At 49.1% G+C, this 16,712-nt stretch overlaps 1 protein-coding gene across 1 annotated transcript in view; it reads left to right on the top strand.

The window, feature by feature from the left end:
* The window catches only part of CUL2 (cullin 2), a 517,464-nt gene that overhangs the window by 416,334 nt on the left and 84,418 nt on the right, over positions 1–16,712 (top strand). The window contains exon 18 of the mRNA XM_078663320.1: positions 12,246–12,448. Within this exon, the coding sequence (XP_078519446.1) occupies positions 12,246–12,448 (203 nt within the window). The remainder of the gene's footprint in view (positions 1–12,245; positions 12,449–16,712) is intronic.

Below are 16,712 nucleotides of genomic sequence, written 5' to 3' on the forward strand. Positions count from 1 at the left end.
AAAGTGAGATTGTGCCTTACCAGCAGCCCTAAAAATGCGTGCATCTTCATGCTTTCATTATAAGGTGCATGGACCTCACTAGCTGCATGAAAAACAGAGGTTACCAGCTTCTCAGTTGACGGTGTTCCTCATGCTCCACATTGCCAACGACCTCACCCAAAGAGTGATGAGTTCATAAAATATACACAATATTTTGCATTGTTTAGCACTCTTGGGGAGAGAATGTCCTATGTCTTGATGAAGGGCATGATCTATTGCACTGAGCTCCCAACTGCATGTATATCTAGTATCATGATTTTTATTTGGGCTCCGGCTTCACTCTATTCTAGTGTGTGTGCAGGGACCTAGGCCTGTCCCGACAATCTAAGAACCTGTACTTCTCCTGAGCCACAGAGGTGCTCACCAAGGGTGCAGTCATTGTGAGCAGTGGACTATTGTCTGTGTTCTGGACATAGTATGTAAAGTGTCATTCTTTGTTCTTAGAAGAGATCAATAGTGTGACCAAACCTTTTTATCTGTGTCATTGGAAGTGAGCCCTACTGACCCACTTTTCAAAAGTTCCCCTATTATTTGTATGCCCAGACACTTGCGCTGGCATCCCTTATGTATGTCACGTGCATGTATAAAGCATGCAACACGAGTTGTCACAAACTGTGTGTGACTAACTCTGAGCACTGGAGGCCAGTGGATCCATTTTGGATGCCCTTGGTCTACCTTTGCACTAGATGGAGGATGATGACTGTTTCTAGGCACTGAAAGTGTATTCCCAGCATATTTGTAGCTGGAGGAAGTGAGAAGGGTAGAGACAGGGCTACCTTTAAAAATTCAATGGAGTATTTTGTTTGCAAGGATCTGCTAGTTAATCTTCCGGAGCACTGCCATTTGGTGGATGGCAGTGGTGAGGGGTGGGATTGCAGTCTCTGTTCTGAGAGGTGAGGACATGTTTCGCTGAGACCGGCCCTTTTGTCTGTTCTTAATTTCTTCTTCAGTTGGACTGGCAACAGACAGCCAAGTACGGAAACCTCACACCTCTTTGATGGTGGTACCACTACACTGGGGTCCCCAAACAGAAGACAAACTGTTGTATTGAATATGAAGTACGAGATATCATGGTAGCAGTTAAGCTTTGGCTTTGTTTTACTTATCTGGATGCCATGCACTGTTAGCATTTAGTTACACAGAGCCAAATAGATGAAGCCATGTACGCCCCTGAATCATATCTATGACGTTCAAATGGTTTGATTTTTACACGCAAAGTGTGTTCAAGAGTAGGATTCACTGAAAAGTCTACGAATACCCAAAATGTTTGTGGATGTTTGCAAACTTTTGAAAGTCATCATCAAAATACTTTATTCGGTTGCCATAAAAACCAAGTGTACAGTAAAAACATAAAAAATAACATTAGTCAATTAATAGAAGTATACTACAGGCGTTATTAAAATTTCAATTCTCAGTTCATTATTCATCACATAGGGCTTCACTGAGAATAGCCACAGAATAGCACGGTACAGCAAAATGCTGCATCCAGTACATTTATACTGAATGATCTTTGAAAAATATAAAATCGGATGAAACACATGGCAAAAAATGTATCCTAATTTACAACAAGGGGTGGTGATGGACAGAGTCTCTGAATTAAGCAGAGTACTCTCACCCAGTCAAGAGATCAGGGCTAGATCCAACACCGTTTTTTAGCTCATTGCACCATCCCAGTTTCAGAACCTGGCTGTATGCAAATTAGTCTGTCCCTGGCCCAGTGCATCATGGGAACAGGGCAGACCAGACTACAAAAGCCAATTCTTACACTGGGAAGGAAACAAGCTTCCGGGGACCGGTTTCTGCCATTTCAGGCGTCTTCGGCCCGGCTTGCTTGAATCCTGATGGTGCAATGAGCAAGGGACTCACATCTGAGTATACCCTTCCACGCTTAGGGTGGACAAAATAATTTACAACAAGGGGTGGTGATGGACAGAGTCTCTGAATTAAGCAGAGTACTCTCACCCAGTCAAGAGATCAGGGCTAGATCCAACACCGTTTTTTAGCTCATTGCACCATCCCAGTTTCAGAACCTGGCTGTATGCAAATTAGTCTGTCCCTGGCCCAGTGCATCATGGGAACAGGGCAGACCAGACTACAAAAGCCAATTCTTACACTGGGAAGGAAACAAGCTTCCGGGGACCAGTTTCTGCCATTTCAGGCGTCTTCGGCCCGGCTTGCTTGAATCCTGATGGTGCAATGAGCAAGGGACTCACATCTGAGTATACCCTTCCACGCTTAGGGTGGACAAAATAATTTACAACAAGGGGTGGTGATGGACAGAGTCTCTGAATTAAGCAGAGTACTCTCACCCAGTCAAGAGATCAGGGCTAGATCCAACACCGTTTTTTAGCTCATTGCACCATCCCAGTTTCAGAACCCGGCTGTATGCAAATTAGTCTGTCCCTGGCCCAGTGCATCATGGGAACAGGGCAGACCAGACTACAAAAGCCAATTCTTACACTGGGAAGGAAACAAGCTTCCGGGGACCGGTTTCTGCCATTTCAGGCGTCTTCGGCCCGGCTTGCTTGAATCCTGATGGTGCAATGAGCAAGGGACTCACATCTGAGTATACCCTTCCACGCTTAGGGTGGACAAAATAATTTACAACAAGGGGTGGTGATGGACAGAGTCTCTGAATTAAGCAGAGTACTCTCACCCAGTCAAGAGATCAGGGCTAGATCCAACACCGTTTTTTAGCTCATTGCACCATCCCAGTTTCAGAACCCGGCTGTATGCAAATTAGTCTGTCCCTGGCCCAGTGCATCATGGGAACAGGGCAGACCAGACTACAAAAGCCAATTCTTACACTGGGAAGGAAACAAGCTTCCGGGGACCGGTTTCTGCCATTTCAGGCGTCTTCGGCCCGGCTTGCTTGAATCCTGATGGTGCAATGAGCAAGGGACTCACATCTGAGTATACCCTTCCACGCTTAGGGTGGACAAAATAATTTACAACAAGGGGTGGTGATGGACAGAGTCTCTGAATTAAGCAGAGTACTCTCACCCAGTCAAGAGATCAGGGCTAGATCCAACACCGTTTTTTAGCTCATTGCACCATCCCAGTTTCAGAACCCGGCTGTATGCAAATTAGTCTGTCCCTGGCCCAGTGCATCATGGGAACAGGGCAGACCAGACTACAAAAGCCAATTCTTACACTGGGAAGGAAACAAGCTTCCGGGGACCGGTTTCTGCCATTTCAGGCGTCTTCGGCCCGGCTTGCTTGAATCCTGATGGTGCAATGAGCAAGGGACTCACATCTGAGTATACCCTTCCACGCTTAGGGTGGACAAAATAATTTACAACAAGGGGTGGTGATGGACAGAGTCTCTGAATTAAGCAGAGTACTCTCACCCAGTCAAGAGATCAGGGCTAGATCCAACACCGTTTTTTAGCTCATTGCACCATCCCAGTTTCAGAACCCGGCTGTATGCAAATTAGTCTGTCCCTGGCCCAGTGCATCATGGGAACAGGGCAGACCAGACTACAAAAGCCAATTCTTACACTGGGAAGGAAACAAGCTTCCGGGGACCGGTTTCTGCCATTTCAGGCGTCTTCGGCCCGGCTTGCTTGAATCCTGATGGTGCAATGAGCAAGGGACTCACATCTGAGTATACCCTTCCACGCTTAGGGTGGACAAAATAATTTACAACAAGGGGTGGTGATGGACAGAGTCTCTGAATTAAGCGGAGTACTCTCACCCAGTCAAGAGATCAGGGCTAGATCCAACACCGTTTTTTAGCTCATTGCACCATCCCAGTTTCAGAACCCGGCTGTATGCAAATTACCACCCCTTGTTGTAAATATTTTTGTCCACCCTAAGCGTGGAAGGGTATACTCAGACATGAGTCCCTAGCTCATTGCACCATCAGGATTCAAGCAAGCCGGGCCGAAGACGGCTGTAATGCCAGAAACCGGTCCCCGGAAGCTTGTTTCCTTCCCAGTGTAAGAATTGGCTTTTGTAGTCTGGTCTGCCCTGTTCCCATGATGCACTGGGCCAGGGACAGACTAATTTGCACACAGCCAGGTTCTGAAACTGGGATGGTGCAATGAGCTAAAAAACGGTGTTGGATCTAGCCCTGATCTCTTGACTGGGTGAGAGTATTCTGTTTAATTCAGAGACTCTGTCCCTCACCACCCCTTGTTGTAAATATTTTTGTCCACCCTAAGCGTGGAAGGGTATACTCAGACATGAGTCCCTAGCTCATTGCACCATCAGGATTCAAGCAAGCCGGGCCGAAGACGGCTGTAATGCCAGAAACCGGTCCCCGGAAGCTTGTTTCCTTCCCAGTGTAAGAATTGGCTTTTGTAGTCTGGTCTGCCCTGTTCCCATGATGCACTGGGCCAGGGACAGACTAATTTGCACACAGCCAGGTTCTGAAACTGGGATGGTGCAATGAGCTAAAAAACGGTGTTGGATCTAGCCCTGATCTCTTGACTGGGTGAGAGTATTCTGTTTAATTCAGAGACTCTGTCCCTCACCACCCCTTGTTGTAAATAAAAAATGTATCCTGGCAAAACCAAGTAAAGTGTAAAATTCATAAAGTGCAAAAATATCAAGACATTAACAGATCCCAGCAATTTTAAAATTGGTGGAAATATGACACAACAAAGTAAAGAAAGCCCAAAAATTACTAAAAGTACACATTTCTACAATATTTGTTAAAACCTAATTTTAAACATTTTAGAATCTTAACCAGCAGTACAAGGTGGTTTTTCAAATAAGCCGACTGAGTCAGGAGTTTAGCACCACTGCAACATATAGTTGAGACAGCCTGCTATCTGCAGGTATGACTAAGAAATTTCAGGTTAGATAGGGTGGTTTGATCTTTTATACTTTTATACACCACTAGTTTATAATATCCTGGTATCTTTTTATTTTAATTCGGATTCATTAGTTTAACCAAGTGAAAGGGGGCAAGGACACTACCACTGGGAGGGGGGAAAACACCTGTGTCGGCCTGCCTGACTTCAAAATTGGGGCCGGGACTCCCCTAACGAGAGATCACGCAGGTGGCACCCCCGCAGCAGGGGGGGGGGGGACTGGAGAGAGTCATTGAGGCGCCTTGACAGGGCTTAAGAAAAGGAACAGATGGCCCAGGCACAGTGAGTCACGCAAACACCCAGCCCATTCCTGACCGTAAGATGGCCGCTATGAGTCATCTCAAGGAGACCCACCATTTCAAGGGCTTAGAAGGTCCTGGGCACATATCAGAGACAACTACCTACGGACGCGTCCTTGCCCCACAGCACAAAAAGGGGGCCCCAGAGATAAGAGGGGCCCAGCCACAGTGGTCCCTAACACGTTGTGCTACTACTCTTAGAAAAAACGGCCATCGGCCAGTCCTCAAACACATCTCCCATCCGGCCTACCCATCAGGATACGGAATCTGTGAAACTACCTCTGACCATGGAGTCCTAGCTTTTTGACCGATGCCCGGTGGAGCTACTTGGTAGCTAAAGATGGGCTGTGGACTACCCCTTCAGCCGTCACCTACCCAGCCGGTCTTTGGACAGAACTTACTTCGTTTCTCCGTTGTATTCTCCCTCCTACCCCTTTACTCCACCCCCTTTCTCCTTTTATGCTCTATTTATCTCTCCTCTTTGCTCTTTAATTGTTTTCCCGTTGAGACCTAGCTGTTTGGCTGATGCCCGGTGGAGCTACCCGATAGCTAAAGAGGAGATGGTTGTGGACTTCTCCCCCTCTGCTGTCACCTACCCAGCCGGACTTGAGGCAGACTCTTCTTCGTCTCTCCACCCTATCTACCTCCTACCTATTTACCCCACCCCCTTACCCTTGTAAGCTCCATTTATTTAATCTCCTACTCTCTTGAAAGGTTTTTCTAGTAACCTATGTAACGTGTAACTGATGTAATTTTGTAATTTCTGTGGAACCTTATGTAAAGCACTCTGATACCTCCGGGTCTAATCAGCGCTATATAAAACTCTCAAAATAAAATTAAAAAAAATAAAAATGTAGTTCGATCAGGAATTTCACTTGTTCATTGCAGACATTTAGCAGAAACCTAGAATACAATTGGGCCAGAAATATCAATTTTTAAAATTCACTGGCAACTGTATAACAGGTGATCCCCAGGTTTAAGCACACCAGGCATAGCACTTTCGGCGTGAGCTGCGATACTCCGAGCTGAACAAAATGTGTTCCTCTGTTTCAAGGGCTGAATCGCAGGCTGGACCCATGTCGGAAGCCTGGTCTTTTTTCCACTTGTTCGTAAATGCCTTCAAGGGCACACTATCTAATTGGAACCTTGCGATTAAACTTTTTGTGAGAGGTGGTGTAATGGTATTCATTAATATTTGAAAGTGCGGGCTTGGCATAAAATAAATAAACTGTTTTGTTAACTGCCAATAGGTCGCCCTTGTGGCTTGTTGGTCATACACGTAGGCCTAATATGTTGATTTCAGAAGAGCAATCTCTGCCTTACACATTTTTCCAGAATCCTCCCATATTAGTTTTTCCAGGATCCTCCCATAATTGGAGTAAGCCTAACTTCTTGCAACAGCTAAAAATAAACCGCAGCCAAGGAACCTTCATAGCACTGCCCGTTTTCATCAAATCCCCTAAGGAGTCCCTATATTCTAGTAACTCGGGTGTTGACCAAATGCGTATCCAGTATATTAATGGTTTCAATTGTGCCAAATCCAAAATACTTTTTGCTCTTAGATCAAGGCAAAGTGGAATAAGAAGAGTGCTGGTCATGACTGAGATAAGTGATCTTATAAAATTATTCTCCGCTACGGCCAGCTTCTGGGTGTCAGTATAACCCCAAACTTTAGCTCCAAAAAATGCTGTACTTTGAGCTTTGTGTGACTGCAGCAAATGATGCACGGAATGCTGAATGATTCAAACATTCTCCCCCAGTCAAGAGATCTGGGTTAAATCCATTGTTCTTTTGCCCACTACGCCACCCCAGTTTGGACCCACCCATATGCAAATCAGTCTTGACCCTGTGCCTCATGGGAACAGTCCAGACCGAACTGCCAAGCCTGGTCCCCACTGGACCGGAAACAAGCATACTGGGACCGCTTGCGGGGTATGTCACCCTTAATCAGCCAGGCTAGCTTGAATCCAGGGCACAGTAAGCAAGGGACCCACGTCCCCCCTATGGCAGACTCTTCAGTCCTGAGGGCAGGGTGCTTGGTTACAAGTGTGAGGGTGCCCCTATGAGCGGGACACCTCTTCAAACCCCGAAGTCGATTCTCTAAGCTTTGTAAGTGCGGTCTGCCATTTTAAGGTATAAAGCAGACATCAGTCATTATGAGGTGTCTTATAATATAGAGTGGCTGCACCAAACCTGGTCATGTTTGGTATCAAACATGTTGAAATTATACCCCATCACCAATTCCGGTGCTGGGAGTATGGTCTTATGTACGGGGGGGGGGGCTCCCTAGGGGACACCTCTGTACTCCCAGTATCAGCCTTTCAGGGTCTACATTCAAGCTAGTGCTGCGGCCGACCACAGACACGATTCTGCCCTCCTGTTGCTGAGCTGAGCTCAAGCAGGGGAAGGTAGAACAACAGGTTTCCTGTCACAGGGAGGTGTGACCACCTCCCAGAAAGGGCTTAGTGTATTGGGCAGGGGTGGGGGGCACTTTCCAGTGCCACTGGACTGCTTTGAAGGGCACATTTGGTACCCTCCATCCATACTCAAGTTTGAGCCAGTCAGGAACGATGGTTCCCGCTCAGGCAGAAAACTGAACAAACAACTTGGGAGTAACTTCCCCTCTTTCCAGCCCCTCCTCTTGGAATTACCCCAGAGTCGTTCCAACCCTTCCCTAGGGTACTTAAGGGCTCCCCTGTGGGTGGGTCTTTAGATTCTTCATGGAGCAGGACTCACCTCTGAAACCAAGACACTCTTTGACCCTCTGGACACTTGGACTTTGACTGGAACTGAGAATGCATCAAGGAAGATTCCTGCTGCTCCTGGCCTCGCTGTTCTACAAGTCTTCTGCGTTGTCTGTGTCTATGCATCATCTAGGTTGTCCAGAAGGCCTGTTGGCATTAAGGACATCCGAAGTAATCTGCCTGAGAGTGAAGGAATCCCTTCCCTGCATCTGCAAGCACCACAATGAAGCTGACCAGACTTCCTGAGGCCCAGCAACACAGCTGGTGTCCTGCAGCTCTTTAGAGGCCTGACCTGTCTTCTCGGGACTGTATCCCTCGCCTGAGCCGCTGGGACCAAACCCCTGTGCACCGCATCAACTTGCCGTTGTCAAGGCTTTTTGGCTCTGCTCTCCAGAGATCTTCAGGGTAAAAAAAGCTCCAGCCTCCAGTATCTCTTGCTGCCAAGATCAGCGTCCTCTCCGCATCTTCTACACCGTAGGCCTCCATCTTTGGTGAGCTGCTCGAGGTCCTCTTGCGACTCCTGTGCCTTCGGCCTGTGATTCCTCTCGAGGATCTTCCTTTGCTTCAATGGGCTCACCTGCTTGCTCGGGCCTGGTCTGACTCTCTTGCATTTGGTGAGTCCCTTGGACCTCGCTGGTCCCAACAACAGCATCTCTTCGTTTTCCACTCCAGTTGCAGCTACCAAGGCTTGTTGGTGCTCCCTCCAGCCATCGACCACCTGGACACTGACATCCTACGTGGGACAGCTCATGCACGGCTCCTGGTCTTCCTCTGCGTCGCCTGGTCCTCAGAGCTGCAACGACAAGGTCACCGTTGTCTCTTCTGAACCTCTCAACATCAGTCTACATTGTGCTTCCATGCCTCCTAATCACCTACGAGTGGCATAGGCTCTGTCCCCTCTGCTTGCAGGTTCTTCTCTTCCTGAATCTACCCTTGGATTTCACCGGACTCCTTCACAGGCTTCTCCAAAGGCATCTTCTTTGAAGCCGTCCATTGTTGTCTACGCAGGTTCCGACTTCACTTCACCCCTATGCACCCTGGCGCATGTAACCTGGTTCCTGCAGCATCCATGGGTGGGCTGGCTCCCCAAAACTCCATCTATCAAAGGGCTTTTGTCAGGTTCCTCTGGGAAGGATCTGCAACATTGACTTCCATTCAGTACGCAGCTGGGTTTCCACCCTGCACACAGCTTCTGTGGAGTTCCTGGATACTTCAGCCTTGGATGGTTCCTTGTGTCCCCTTCTTCTCTGAGCCTTCTGGTCCAAGCCCGTTTGCATTCCTCTTTCTAAGTATATGGTTTGGTCTCCCCCTGGAGACCAGGGTAATTTGTGGTACTTACCTGATTATTTTTAAGTATTCTTGTGTATTGTGGATATCTCCAGGTAGGAGATATACCAATGTATGAGTGAGTGTGTTGTGTAATAAATAGACTTATTTTTTATAAAACACTGTGAGGTTCTTTTTCATATAATCTACACTATCAATTAAATGTGGTAAAACAAGCTGCTTTACACTCCTTAATGATAAGCTTGATGGCTGCTCTCCACAGCTACCCATTTGTGAGATTTCTTTGGTTATCAAAGACCAACAAAATCACCATAAGGGTTGTCTTGGTTAGTGCGGGGTGCACCACTTGAATAAGTGTGCACCATATACTAAGCCAGCCTCCTTCAATTACACTTTGATGCAGACTGATTTTAGTTTCTATAGTATTCAATCAGATGCAGGGCACCTCCCTCTTGCTGATAGAGGGGATTACAGAGAACCAAGTAAGAGACTCCGCCATGGAAGGTTAGAGAACTTGAGGCAAACAGCAAAACCACCAAATAATACGAATTGTGAGTTGAAAATGATAAATTTAACATTTCAACATGCTAAAATGATTTTTAGAATATGTTTTCCCAAATTGTTCAAGAGAAAGGAAAGTGCACATCTTTGCAGAAATCATGCTATAGCTAGGTCTAATTTGAGGGATTTGTATTGCCTTTTTTGAGTGTCTCAAAGTTCTGGAATGTTCAATGTTTATAAATGAAGAAACACCTGTCAATTGCAGCATTGGCTTAAGTCGTATATCATCTATTATGAGCCACACATATATGATTTACTTCTTTTCTATAAAAAAAAGTCCAGGTTAATCTCTGAAATGGGGTGTTAGCCATGGGAAATAGAATGTTCATTAAATTTTTCCTTCATTTCATCGCAGGTGACTTCCTTGAATCTGCTTGGGCATTCGATCAGCATGTGGAAAAAACCTTGATTCTTTGTGACTTGCATATACAGCCTGTCACTGAAAATGTAACAGCTGATCTTAAACATATGAAAGCAGAGCATTTAGAAATTAGATCGGAACAGGCAAAGGGAATGTAATGCAAAACTCTTCTGTATAAGTTTGGCATCAATGCGCATTAACTCCTTCGCTGCGGCGGCAATTCCGCCGCAGCGCTAGGGGGGAGGGGGGCCGAGCGGTGCTCGCATGCTCGTGACGGAGCCGCTCCGTCACGAGCCGCGGTTGCCCTGTGCTCATGACGGAGCGGTTCCGTCATGGCCCCGCCCGCTCAATGGAATGTCCAGCGCAGGCGCGGAATTCGCACCGCGCAGGCACACCGAGCGGGCCATGACGGAACCGCTCCGTCATGAGCACAGCTCAACCGAGGCTCATGATGGAGCGGCTCCGTCATGAGCATGGAAGGAGTTAAAGGCCCAGTTTATCTTCAGAAGCAAAAAAAGGCAATTAACAAGTTTGGAGCCGTTTGAGTGATATGGACAAACAGAATTAGTCTATCTAGTATCCCAGTATGTATACAAAGAATAGTTTGAGACTCTGTAGAAATGGACCCTCTACGCCGGAACCACAGCCAAGCTATAGAAAAGACTCCAACGCATCCAGAACGCCTCCGCCCGACTCATCTTGGACATCCCCCGACGCAGCCACATCTCCGGCCACCTGAGGGACCTGCACTGGCTCCCCGTCAGCAAGAGGATCACGTTCAGGCTCCTCACTCACGCACACAAGTCTCTCCACGACCTGGGCCCCAAGTACCTCAACGACCGCCTGACCTTCTACACGCCCACCCGCCAGCTACGGTCCATCAGCCTCGCCCTCGCCGCCGTACCACGCATCCGAAGAGCCAACGCCGGAGGCATCCTTCTCCTACCTGGCGGCCAAGACATGGAACTCCCTCCCCGTCCACCTTCGGCTGACCCAGGACCATCTCGCCTTCAGGAGACAACTCAAGACCTGGCTGTTCGAGCAATAGCAGACCCCTTCCCTCCAAGCGCCTTGAGACCCTTCCGGGTGAGTAGCGCGCTATACAAATGGCATGATTGATTGATTGACCATGTCCTTTGTTATCCCCGGTCTGACTTTTTGTCTTAGACTCCTAGAATCAATGTCTCAGTTGCATGTTTGAGGCTTTATGCCGAGTTTATAGTGCTGGATAATGCCACCTTTCAAAATGGTCTTGAAGCTGGTGAACAACTAGTTCCTCCATATAATTGACTAATAGTGTCAGCTGCCCTATACCGAGTTGCAGAGTGGGCTTTATTGTAGGTGGACAAAAGTGGCAATGTATATTGTAATAGGATTCACCTCAGGACTCTGATAATGCTAGTTACTGGTAAGTACTTCTCTTGCTAATCCTGGTCTGAAGCTGGAAGCATAATTAAAAAGATAGGTGTGTACAGGAGAAACAGTGAGCTCAAATCTTGGAGCCAACGTAAGTATGACCGATTGTAATTCCCGTCCTCATTTTACTTATGTCAGTGCAGCATCAGGATAAATTGGAAGCTTTTTAATTATGTAAAATACAATAACTGTACATGGATGTAGTTTATGTAAGACAGTTATTTGTACTGTCAATGAATGTAGTTGTATGTTTCAGATTGAAACTATCATTATCAAATTCAAATTTAATCATGTGTGTCGTGTATTGTGTTTCTTTATTCTCTTAATTACACCTCATAATTTCCATTTGTAGTAAAAAAATAAAATGAGAAAAGGCTGACCAAAACCCTTTCCACATTGTAAGCAACGTCTGGTACCATATTTTGTCAGCCTTTAACACTTTTTAGAGTAAATAGGCATCTGTTACTACTCCAAAACATAATCCTCCTGTCTCTAAGACATTAAACGTAATATATTTTTTTGCTAGTTCTCGTTATGAAAATGTCTACCCGCTGTTGTACATGGAAAACTGGTGTTACATTTCATGAGCCTCAGCAAAATAATTTTGTTTTTGATGGTGTAGCCCTTATTCAAATCTTAATTTTGATTTAAGATGATAAGAAAAAAGTATATCTTTACTTTGTGTTTTATGCTATCCTAATTATTTTTTCCCCACTAGGTGAAGTCAAAATGAATTATCTAAGTAAACCATATGTTGCTATGGTTACGACATACCAAATGGCAGTCCTGCTCGCCTTCAACAACAGCGAAATAGTAAATTACAGAGAACTTCAGGACAGCACGCAGATGAATGAGAAAGAACTGACAAAAACGATCAAATCCTTATTGGATGTCAAAATGATCAATCACGATACAGAGAAGGTGTGTAATATTTTAATATTGTAATTCCTTTTAGTATCCTATACAAGATAGTCAGTGGGCTTAAAGAGGAAATAGCTCGATCACCTCCCACTCTGCTACAAAGGATAGCTGATAGTGTTCACCAAGATCTGAAAGAAACACGTTAGTGTTAGATTCCTTACCTTAGAATATCCCCAGGCGTCAAAATAGATCCGGAAAGTTTTCATCAGCAGTACCCCTTGCGCGTCGGTAGGCGTCGTCTGCAGCTCCGCGTCCGTCAGCGTCTTGATCGCTGGGATGACGTTGGAGTACTTAGACGCCGCCCGAGTACTTAGATGCCACCCTCGCGCGCTGACGTCAGTTATTCTTTTTTCCGCGCCAGCAAGCGCAGATCCAGGAAGAGCAGTACTCTTAGTCATTTTTTTACTAACTTTTTAATCTATTTTGGATCTCTTTTTCGAGTCGACTTCGTCTCCTGGTGCCGTAGGGATGCCTGGCTTCAAGCCGCGTGACGCCGGTCACCGACTGATATCGGTGACCGACCCCCACCTTCGGTGTCTCTACTGCCGCGTGCCGACCACGACGACAAGTCTTGCCCCGACGGCCGGGCCTTGGCGTTGAAAGCTAGGCGGGAGCGGACCCGCAAGCTACTCAAGATCTGGCGGTCGGCTCCGCACCGTTCGAGGTCCCGGTCAAGGAGGAAGTCGAGGGACCAGTCACGGAGCCACAGTCGTCGCTCGAGGAGTCATTGTCATCACTCGTCAGGCTCCAAGTCCTCTGGTAAGTCGAGGCACTCTAAGAAGAAGTCGAAGAGGTGTCATCGCTCTTCTGACTCCCCTCACGCGACGCGGCTGAGGGTTCGGGCGACACCGTCCACGCGGCTGAGGGTTCGGGTGACACCGTCCACGCGGCTGAGGGTTCGGGCGACACCGTCCACGCGGCTGAGGGTTCGGGCGACACCGTCCACGCGGCTGAGGGTTCGGGCGACACCGTCCACGCGGCTGAGGGTTCGGGCGACACCGTCCACGCGGCTGAGGGTTCGGGTGACACCGTCCACGCGGCTGAGGGTTCGGGCAACACCGTCCACGCGGCCGAGGGTTCGGGCAACACCGCCCACGCGGCTCCGTCGGAGCACCCAGCGCCGCCACCCTGCTGTCCCTGGCCTGCGAGCGACGCCAGAGGAGAATCGTGACTTCTTCATTGCCATGAGGACTCCCTTCCCTCCGTTGAGGCCTGCTGGCGCACCTTCGGGCCCGCAGGTCAGACTGGGGCCTCGGCAGGCCGGTGGCTCTGGCGCCGTCGGGTGCTTCAGCCCCGGCGACTTCGGTCCCGACGCCGTTGGCCCCCGTGGGATCCGTGCACGGATCCCGGTCGACGCTGGTTGACCTTACGACTCCTCCACTTGCGCAGACCCCATTGGTGTCGCTCCTGGCGCCGTCCTCGGACGACGTCGACCCCGGTTGCAGCCCTGGTCCGGCATCGGAACGGCGCCGCTCGGCGCCGTCTCCGGCGTCGATAGGTGAGGCCTTCACCTACGACACGGCTCCGTCATTCCAACCTGTATACCAGGACACGGATGAAGGGGAGGACTGAGAGGGGTCTGAGGACCCTCTGGCACAACAGTGCCAGATGAGCCAGGACTGGGAAGATGAGCTAGGGGAGGCCAGTGGTTTGAACACTTCGCCCGACACTGGATTCATCTCTCCTCCGTGGCTACGGAGAAGGGTGCTACCTATGGTGTAGTGTTGCGCAGGGCGGCCAAGGCCTTGGCTATGGGCTCACTGCTGCGGTCGTGAGGACTAACCTCCTCACTGAAGTGCTTCAGCCGCCAGTAAGCTCTTCGGAGCCTCTGCTGCCGTTCAATGAGACATTCACGGACGTTCTAATGGGCACCTGGTCCAAGCCCTCCACAGTGCCCCCTGTGGATCGGAACGTGGCCCAATGTCACCGCCTTGCTCCGGGTGACCCTATCTTTCTGTCTGTACACCCCACCCCCGAGAGCCAGGTGATCCAGCCATCTACGTCCCAGACCGCATTCCCGACCGCTCCCCCAGATCGGGAATCCAAAAGGTTTGATCAGTTTGGCAAGAGTTTGGGGTTATGATCTATCAACACCGCCTGCCTTTTGGGCCGTTATACCCACTCCTTGTGGGACACGGTTGCTGACGTGCTGCCCCAGTGCCCGGAGGTGGCCCTGGCCCAGTTCGCCCAAGACCTTGCGGAAGGGCGGGATGCGTCACGTTATGCTATCAGGTGTGGACTGGATACCCTGGACTCGCTGGGAAGGGCGATTTCCACGACGGTGGCGGTTCACTGCCACTCATGGCTGAGGTCCGCCAATTACTCGGGCGATGTCCCGGCCATGCTCATGGACATGCCCTACGATGGCCGTCGCCTCTTTGGCGACAAAGCAGACAGTGCGCTTGAGCGTTTCAAGGACTCCAGGGCTACGGGCAAGTCCTTGGGCCTGCTTTTCGCCCCTTTCGTGGCCAAGGAAGGGGCACCCCACACGTCCTGCATGTGAGAAGTTGGCCTGATATATAATGTTCACTATTCTAGTGAACACTTTGTATCAGTCCAAACAACCCTTATTGATGTTTGGTTGTAAGTCAACCTGATAGACCAGCTATCCTAGTAGCATGGACACGTACAGTCTTTAGGCTAAACTCTAGAGGGCGTGTTAAGCCAGCTGTTTTACCATCACATTTACCCCTTGAACACCAAGTGAAAGGACACCACACAAGTTGTTATGAAAAATAAAGTATATTTATTTATAACAAGACTACCCTGGCTCTTTGAGACAGGGAGCTAAGCACACAACAAAACTCTTAACGAAATACTTAAAGTCGCACAATTTACACAAATGCCCGAGGGGCACGAAAAACCATATACTACAAAAGTGGAATGCGAATTACTAGCAGGTAAGTAACTATTCTCATAGGCTTTAGGATCGCTAGGACGGGACTAGTGAACCTTTAGATTACAAGCAGGAGGCCTAGGGACGTCGTGTGCAGAGTGGGAACTCTCACGCGTAAGGCAGGAAAAAGTCTATGGAGGCTAGTAAAAGCAAAGTTAGTGTTTTCGGGCGAACCCGACTAGGTAGGTCAAAAACGAAAGTGGATCTAGACACTTAGAGAGTTGGTCTACGCTGGAGCACCGGAGTACTCGGTTTACCTAGCCCAGGGGCTGCGGCTGCATAGGGTTCAAATGTCGTCGGGTTTCTTCGTTGATGAACCAGGAGCCTGAAGGAAGAAGTTGCTGGCAGGCGACCAGTGAAGAAGTTCATGGGGATCCAAGCCTGGATCGGGGAAGAAGAAGACCTGTAAGCAGAGGGGACCAAGTTCTGAATCACTAGCCAATGATTTAGGTGGGCACCAGAGTGGCACCGGACGAAGTCACCTCGACCAGGTGAGTGGGCGCTGCTGGGCTCTGCAGTCTCTCGGACCAGGAGGCGTTGTCGGCGACCAGGATGGAGGTGCGAGCTGTCCCACGAAGATATCTGCTGTCGACGTCGCTGGGTCCAGGATTGGGGCAACAAGTCTTGGCAAATGCAAGCCCACGCGGTGGACTTAAAATGGCGTCTGGAGTGGACCAGGAGGGTCCGGGGTGCTCCTCTGTTGGAGGGGAGCAAGGGCCAGTCTGGAGCAACCAGACCAGCGGTGTTTGTCGTCGAAGTTCGTCGTCAGAGGGCCACTAGCCAACGGGCAAGTGACCTGGACAACGCGGTGAGCAGCAAAGAGCAGAAGGGCCCCACGCAGACCTCGTGGGTGCAAGGGGGCTGAACTCCGGTGCTGGAGCTGCTCAGGGTCGGGGCTTCTCTTACCCCAAAGCACTCGGTCGAGGGTCACTCGGTGGTCGTGCTGGGCAAGCGTCGTGCAGTCTTGAAGATGGCCGGTCCCTCGAGGTCTCGTCACACCCACGGGTCTCAGCTGGGCTGAAGATGCAGGTAGAGGTCAGAGGTGCCAGGGAAGCCGGTTCTCGTCGAGCTGGGCAGTCTTGATCCGGAGGAGAGACTTACAGCAGACCGCGATGCTTGGATGGTGCCTGCTGCTGCAGGGTGACTACTCCTTAGTCACAAGGGAGAAATCTTGAGAAGAGTCTTGAGTTCCTTTCGTGGAAAGTCGGTTCAGGATTCAAAGATCTAATTTGGAAGGGGGCCTGCTCCTACCTTTATCCTGCAAAAGAGGGCTGGCACGCGACTAACTAGGAAGGGGGGTGGTTACACCCCTCTCCCATGCCGGGCTTTCCCCAGCTCAGGGGCTGGTGTGCCCCTGGAACTGGTTCA

This window comes from Lissotriton helveticus, chromosome 10 (genome assembly GCF_964261635.1).
Source record: "Lissotriton helveticus chromosome 10, aLisHel1.1, whole genome shotgun sequence".
Lineage (NCBI taxonomy): Eukaryota > Metazoa > Chordata > Amphibia > Caudata > Salamandridae > Lissotriton > Lissotriton helveticus.